Source organism: Lutra lutra, chromosome 17 (genome assembly GCF_902655055.1).
Source record: "Lutra lutra chromosome 17, mLutLut1.2, whole genome shotgun sequence".
NCBI lineage: Eukaryota > Metazoa > Chordata > Mammalia > Carnivora > Mustelidae > Lutra > Lutra lutra.
Window position 1 is genome coordinate 6,177,158 of NC_062294.1, and position 8,402 is coordinate 6,185,559.

The following is an 8,402-nucleotide window of genomic DNA, read 5'->3' on the forward strand; positions in this document are numbered from 1 at the left end:
AGATCACCTGTTTATGTCTATTTGGTTCAGTACAACAGGACTATCTGAACCTTCTACCCAATAACCTGATGCCAATGGCCTTGCCTCAGAACCTTTTCCCACACCGATGTCCTAACACATACATATTGACACCTTATGATCTAATCTAATTCTGAACTCAGTCTAGCATCGAATACCAAAGTCAAGAAGGTGGGAGATGGGGCAAAGGAATAGCACCTAGAAAGGATTCATCTTTAGGAGCATCAATAAGGAATTCCACAACCTGCAGGGTAATTAAGGTTGGGATGCTGACATAAATTGACAAGGCAGTTATGGCCTTGAGGATATAAACAAAGATAATCTTGTCATTTTTTGAGATAAGAACTTGTTTGCACCTGAAAAAAACTCAGGTTTTACCTCCCTGGCAACTCTTGACCTGTGTCTTAAAGGTAGTAATTTTTTTTTTTTTAAGTACAGTGGCTTGGATAGCTTACAACCTTTGGAAGGTTAAGAGATATCCAGAACTATCCTGGAAATTGAGAGGTAGTGTATGATATGACCTCTACCGTCAAGGACATTTGCACACAAAACATCCAGACTTTATAGGGAAATAGGATTTTAACAGGGACGTGTGGACTGACTAGTTTCACATTTTAAAGAAGTGTTATTCTGGCTACAGGATGAGGATGGAGAATGAGGGGCAGTGATAATGACCAAGACACTGTTAGAAGAATCCACTTGAGAAGCTTTGAACACAGGGAGTCTCAATGGAAGGAAAAAGAAGCGGGGGATTCAAAAGGCAGAGAAAGATGACCAAGTTATGAATAAAGCCTAGTTGGATGAGGTAGAAAGAGAGGAAAGAGTCAAGGAGAACTCTCTGGTTTCTGATTTGGGTGGATTGATGGAAAGATTCGAAGGTGGCTGTGAATTCTCTGACTCTGGCAGATAGGTGGACGGTGATGTGAATTCAACAGAGTAGGGAGTATTGAGCTAATGGCAGGATTTCAGGGACAGTTAATGAGTGCAGTCAGGGATAGGTGGACTCTTGTACATTTCATGAGAGATAGGAAAGAGTGGGGCATGTGTTGCAGAGTGCAGGAGACAAGTCTGGGCAGGACACAGAGATTGATCATCACCCGAATACAGGTGGTGGGGAGAGTCGTACATGAAAACTGCAAGAGAATGTAATGTGTAAGTAAATTCTAAAGGGAAATGCAGAGAATTGGGGGGGTGTAGGGATTGCTGGCACATAGGGGGCTAGACCAAGGAAGATGAGCTCATGAAGAAATCATCAGTAAGGGACAAAAAGAACCTATAGGAAGTGGCAACATGAAGATGGGAAAACAGGGATGGGAAAGAGGCAGAATAGACAGAATTGGGAGAAAAATGAGAACCAGAAAAGTTAAGAAAAGGAAAAGGATTAGGGGAGCACATGATAAGTTTGCTTTAGAACATGCTGGATTTAAAGTTTTAGATTAACATCCTGCAAACATGAGCCAGGAGGTCAAAAGTGTCAGGTGCAAAAACCACTGAGTCACCAGGCCTCACAAAGAGACTGTTGAGAGCACAGGAGCAGGTGGGAACTCCACTGTAGAGAGTGTAGTGGGTTAAGATGGACAGAGAGAGCCATAGGGGCCATCTTATGGGAGAGGCAGGAAGAAAAACTTAGAAGAGTCAAGGGATAGAGGAGTGGGGGAGGCACGTGGAAATGCAGCATCCTGGAAGGCAAAGGAGGCCATGTCAAGAAGGAAAATATGGTCAGCAGCACTGGTGTGGAAGTCAAGTTCCAGCGAGTAGGACACCCGTGGCACTTAGGAAAGCAGTTTCTGTAGCCTGGTTGGGACCAGAGGATGTTCTGTGTGCACCATATCCTGCGTAAGCAGGAGCATGCTTAGAACAAAGTCATCACAGAGCTCTGTCCAGAACAAGCCAATAGTTAAGTTACTGTAGAACAATGGGGTCTTCAGAGCTCCACCACGTCACGCTGTCCTTTCTACACAGGTGATCCTACCAGAAAGAATGAGCAGAGTTAAGGATCGAAGCTCATGGGCAGATTGGGGCAGTGCCATTGTATCCAGCCAATGACCACAGAGAGGGAAGGACATTATACCAGCTTGGTTTGTTCACTTACAACTCATTCACTCCTTAACATTGCATTAGTTCTCCTGGACGCAGAGACTGAGAAGAAGGAAAGGGTCATGAAAGAGACCTGACCTGTGCCTTCAAACAGCTTACAATACATGGGGGTGGGGGAGGGACTTTCATTCCCCTGGTCGAAACAATCCATCCAGAGTGCCCAATAAAATCACATTCCAACCTTTACAACATTACCTTGGTTAGCAATACCTTTTTATGCTTCTTTGTAGAGGGCTAAGGTAAAGCTTAAAGTGAATGACTGGGGCACCTAGGTGGCTCAGCGGGTTAAGCCTCTGCCTTCAGCTCAGGTCATGATCTCAGGGTCCTGGGATCAAGCCTCGCATTGGGCTCTCTGCTCGGCAGGGAGCCTGCTTCCCTCTCTCTCTCTGCCTGCTGCTCTGCCTACTTGTGATCTCTCTCTCTCTCTGTCCAATAAATCAATAAAAAAATCTTAAAAAAAAAAGCTTAAAGTTAATGATAAAGCAGGATATGTGATCATATAAAAAAAATTCCATAGGCTCACTGGATTACAGGCTCATGGCGGACTGCATTGATTTCTTACTATAGACTTCAAAAAGCTCTTCCCTCATGGCTTCAACCATTACTAAGTGGCCCATGTTTCTTCAGGCTCCTTCTCTAAACCTAACCAAGGCCTCGTTTTATATTTCCAACTGCCAGTGACTTTCCACCTGCATTGACCCCTCCCTGCCCTCAAAATCAAACCTGAAGTCAGATTCACCACTGTGGCATTTCTGAAATCATCACCCTTTTCAAACAGCCCCATCCCTCCGTGGTCCCTTCATTTTAACTTATCATCTGGATCTCTTGCATCCAACCAATTGCCAGGTTCGACATCAAGCAGAGTCTTGTACGCAGAATAGATCTTTAACATTTACTTGCTGATTGAACGAACACATTTTATATCCTAGACCCCATGACCAGTTAGTAACACGGGTAATGACAGTGGTTCAGATCATGGCTTTGGGTGGGTGGCAGGTGGGTCTGATCTTAGTAGCTCAGTAACTTTGGACACATAGTGCCCTTGCTCACAAGATGTAAGTGATTAGGGTTGTGAGAATTGAATATAAAATGTAAAACTCTGAGCACGGAATTGTTATTTCTTAGTCCCATGCCCCACTGCCAATATTTCGCCATCTTAGTAACCTAATGTTAGGTTGAAAGGAGCCCAAAAGGATGCGAACAATATTGAGTTTTAGAACCACAATTGGAAAAAAAAAAAGAACCACAACTGGACTATTTAATAAGTCCCAGAAGGGATAACCATCCACCTAGGACTTTTGTTTGGAGCCTAAGATAAGGACTTCCGTATAACACAGATCCTTCTTCCATCCCTTCATCCATCCCTCATTGTACACTGTTTTGAAAATTCCAGTTAAAAATGACCCAACTCAACAAGTTTTAATGAGTACTAGTTGTACTGTGTCATAGCTGCTTTAACCAATGAGCTTGGAAGACCTTTCTATTTTCCCTGTAGAAAGCTACTTTTTAATACCTAATGAGGTCCCCTTTGGGTCAAGCTTTCCCCAGCCTCCAACACAGGAGCCTTGCCCACCCCTGGGCTCCAAGCACTTGGGAATCCTTCTGGGGGCCCCTCTGTGCCCCACTGCACAGCCATGCTTACATCTCTCCCAGCAGACTGTAAAGCCCTCAAGTGTGGGCCCTGCACCCAACAAGATGCTGAATGGAGGTGGCTGGAAAAGACGGAGGGGCCAGGATGAAAAGCCCAAGGGCAGGAAATCGGTTACCTTTGTGTTTTCCACCTATTTCAAAGGGTAGGCTGAGAAGGAAAATGCACCACCTCAGAGGAGGAAGAAGCCCAGTGGTCAAAGATCAAGGGAAACTGGGAACCCTGACTTGACAATGTGGAAATTGCATGGGCTTTAATTTTCTTCCCCCACTGCTTCTAGATAGTCTATGGCCATACCACCCTGAACGTGCCCAATCTTATCTGATCTCCGAAGATAAGCAGGGTCGGGCCTGGTTAGTACTTGGATGGGAGTCCATTTCTTTTTTAGACTTCTTTTTTCTTTGTTCTACCCAACTCTGCCCTTCAACCTTTCCCCTCCCTACCTGATGTACCAAAATCACCTCCTCCTCCCCCCTCTCTCTTTTCCTCCTTCCCTCTTTCTCTCTCCCTCTGTCTCATCCACCAAAAGTCATCTATAAGACAGAGAGTATGCATACTGTCATTTCTAGTCTATGGAGGAGAAAACAGAAATTCAAAAGGCCAAAGCTGGGTAACAATGGTCACACAGCTGCTAAGAGTTATATAACAGGTAATGTCGTCCTGCTCAAGATCCTTTGGCCATTCTGTGTGCTCTAATCCATGGAGTTCTCCACTCTCAGCAGCCAGCAGATGCGACTTCGTCCCAGGACTGCCCAGGACACCAGAGCTCACTTTGCCAGTGAACATGGAAAGCCACAAGTGCCAGGAGTTAAAGCCTCCCCATCTTGCCACCCCCGACAGCCCTTAACTAATGACTGAGAGGTGTGAGGGCATTGGGACTACTGCTTCCTGGCCCCCAATGGGGACAGCTCTCATGTGTTCATGTGTGACCCTAACTGCCTCCAGATCCACCCAGGCGATAAAGCCAACATGACCCTCAGCCAGGACCCCTGGAGGGTGAACCCTGGCTTGGCTTCCACCCCATCCCTGTCCATTCTGTCCTCTATCCCCAGACCAGTGTTGCTTGGAAACCTTCCTAATAAATCCTTTACACACACATCCTCATCTCAAGCCCTGCTTCTGGAGAATGCAGCCTAAGTCAAGCTAAATGCAGGATTCAAACCCAGGCCTGTCAGACTTGAACATTTTTTTCACATTATGTTGTGCCTGAGATGCTGTTGTAAGCACATAGGCCTGCTCTGCATGAATTTCACTGCCATTTAAAAAACTGAATGGCCACTGTAGCCTTGAAGACATACATGATGTTTCAGAAGCTCTATGCTTGCCTATTTTTTCTCACCATAATTACAGATCTCCGAGACAAAAGACCTTTGAATATCTTAGCAAAATGACATAAGGGACCCAAAGAAAAAAGTTACTGTTTTCCAACTTGTCTTTGTAATTATCTTACACTTGGGTCCATAATTAAGTAGGCACTGAAATGGACTCTATCCTTTTAACATGATCTCTTCTTAAAATGTTTTCATTATATAAGGACTAGAACTGCACTGGAGGAATTCTACAGGGAAAACAAATACAAGTGCTCAAACCCAACCATTCATGATGTCCTTTCGTGTTTTCCTATCCCTCTAACACAGGAACAGTCTTATTCAAACACACAGAGCCCCTGGGTCTTCCGTCAGCCCAGTTTTCCATTTTGTGACATAGTCCTATGGTTGTCATCTTTAAGGCCTGTCCGTTGTTACACCCAGAGGATAGACTGGTAACTTATCACCATTTTTGTCACTTGTGATAGTTCATGATTGTAAATGATGCTGCTGAACAACGTTGTGAGCGTACCATGTTGTTTTGCATCTATCCTTTTCCCATATTTCAGATTATTTCTTTCAGACGAGTTTCCAAATCTTGACTTCTCCGATAAAGGAATAAAACCTATGGCTTTTAATATACAGCGTCACAGGTCTTCAACCACACTAAAATGCGTACCCATTTAGAACATAAGTTGACCCGAAACAAAGATTACTATTCCGAGTCATGCTGCCTTATTTGTAATGAGTTCTGGTCTAACTAGATGAATTCATTTTAAATTTCTCCATTTCGTTTGAAGGTCTGGAAACCTCTAGAATCTCTGGAATGTTATATTCCTCATGAAAATGACTAAGAAACGTAAAGGGGACGTTGCAGTCACCCTTCAATGGATGTAGCTCCTTTCTTAATTCTAAGCTGTCTAATTGCTAAACATTTCATGGAGGGATTAGTCACTGGGTCTGAGTTCCTAATTGAATCAGTCATTTTACACGCAACAAAACACAAGTCAGGACATTTCAACGGCTGATGTCGACTCACTGACTTGGGTGTGTATTTTGTGCGTTTCTGCATGCCTCCGTCTTCAAAAACAGAGGATAAAGTACATTGACAAGAAAAATAAACAAGCACAGATTCCCATTTTCTCAGTCACCTTGAAGTCTGTCAGAGTTTACTCCAAAGTTTGCTATTTTTACTTATTAGCCTGAGAAGTACTGCTCCCTTAAGTTGATTTTCCAGGACTAGCTGGACCTCCAAGAGATCGTGTCCTATTAGCGTCAAGCACAGATTTTTTTTTTTTTTAACGTACTTAATTGTTCCATCTTCTTTCTGGCAAGTAGGAAAGTACAATAAATAAAAATCTGCAATTCTTCTGAAGACCGTGGGTACCGATACTACACACAGAACAGGGGATTTTCCACTGGTGTTACAGCTTTTCACTCAGTCCCCCATAAGAATGCTAGTGATAAGTGGAAAGCCCACCCCGTCTTCTAGCTGCATGATTCCAGACAATACTAAGTATCCTTCAGGTTAACATCCCACTGATCGACTCTATTTTCTACCTTTGAATTGTTTGGGTTGTTCCCGGCCCTCTCCCCGCAACACACACACCCATTGGAGGAGCTTGTTTTCCATAACATTCCAAATCTCTCACCTGTGTTTTATCTTTTTTTTTTAAGATTTTATTCATTTATTTGACAGACAGAGATCACAAGCAGGCAGAGAGGCAGGCAGAGAGAGGAGGAAGCAGGCTCCCCGCCAAGCAGAGAGCCCAATGCGGGACTCGACCCCAGGACCCTGAGATCATGCCCTGAGCCGAAGGCAGAGGCTTTAACCCACTGAGCCACCCAGGTGCCCCTCGCCTGTGTTTTATCTTAAGAGAGAATTTTATTATTGGGTTAACGTCAAAGGCAAAATGGACAGGTCACTCGACAGTCCATTTCTCAGTGAATCGAGAAGAGCCGGGTTTTGCTGCAATCCACACGCCAAGTTTGCCTTCATCCCAGCAGGGGCCGCGTGTGGGGTGATGACCTTGGGGCACATGCTTTGGCAGCTTATGCCCCACCTTGGCATGCCGTTCTGCGTTAGGATAAAGGTGGGTAATCCTAATTACAGCCCGGTCCAAGCTCGAACTTCACAACTAAACAAACCAGTTTTACAACACAGAAGAATTTAATTTGGCCTCACACTTGCAGTGGAAAAAGAAACACAAAGAAGAAAAAAACTGGTCACTGAGCTAACAGGCAACTGCGTTCCAGACACACAGCCAACCTGATTCAATTAAGAAACATTAGCGGTCTGATGACAGATTTGAAGACAAAAGGCACAGTTTCTTGACAGCAGCAAACTGCAAAATTTCCAACCTGGGTAAGAGTCCCTTGGATATTTCAAAAACACAGCAGAGTCTACGGAGAAGCTGACTTTGCAAGCTTTCTTGCACATCTAAGGAATAAGAGCCCAACCCCAGAACACAGCCAAACACTAACCTCAGAGCAAAATTCCATTTAAGCCTAAAGTAAACCAATGCAGCTTTCCTGGGTGCAAGAAAACACACGAAACACCGGAGGTTTGCTGCTGTTTCTTTATCCTGAGAAACGAACAAAATCGCGGCTTAGGTGCCCTTGACCTTGTCCGTCCGTCTTCCCCCAGCCCCTTCCAGTTCATCGCATGAAAAAAAAGCAAACCAAAACCCAAAACCCTGCGGCAAAAGACACTTGGGGATGCGCTTTCATTTACTCCATGCCAAGTATTTTATCGTGAAACCTAATTTGAAAGAGTCCCGCTGCAGCAAAGCCAGCGCCAGATTCCGCCCTAAGTGAGAGCGGCAGAGCCGTCCACTTACCTGTGATCAGCACCGCCTTTTGATCCACAGGTAGCAGCTCCTGACCAGACAGGTAAGTGTACAGGAGGAAACAGGACAGGAGGCAGAGGATCAGGCTCCAGGACAGGGACAGGCTGAGCAGCAGGTAAGCCCCTCCCCAGAGGCCTGCCAGCCAGACCACCTTTCCGCCAGCCTGCCCCGGGCTCTTCCTGACATTGCAAAGAGCTATGCCTCCCAGCACGACAGTGACAGTCAGGCAGAGCCACACGGTCTCCGAGAAGGTGCTCATTCTCAGAGACGCGCTGCACCCTTGCGTGCTCAGGACCAGTGAGGCAAGTGGGCAAAGGCTGGCTGGAGGCAGCCTGGGTTATATGAACAGAGGAGGCGAGAAGGGAGGGGGAGAAAGCGGCTCTGGCACACTTCAGATGAGCAGGGATTAAGCACACTCATGCCAGCACGTTTTTTTGGTGGGTCATTGAAACTGGAGAGCAGTTTCATATAAATATCAGACTA

The 8,402-nt window shown here is 45.2% G+C and overlaps 1 protein-coding gene across 1 annotated transcript in view; it reads right to left on the reverse strand.

Moving 5' to 3' along the window:
* Positions 1–8,339, reverse strand: part of HSD17B2 (hydroxysteroid 17-beta dehydrogenase 2) — a 66,911-nt gene extending 58,572 nt beyond the window's left edge. Inside the window, exon 1 of the mRNA XM_047710934.1 lies at positions 7,911–8,339. Within this exon, the coding sequence (XP_047566890.1) occupies positions 7,911–8,178 (268 nt within the window). The 5' untranslated portion in view covers positions 8,179–8,339. The remainder of the gene's footprint in view (positions 1–7,910) is intronic.
* Positions 8,340–8,402: the final 63 nt, after the last annotated feature.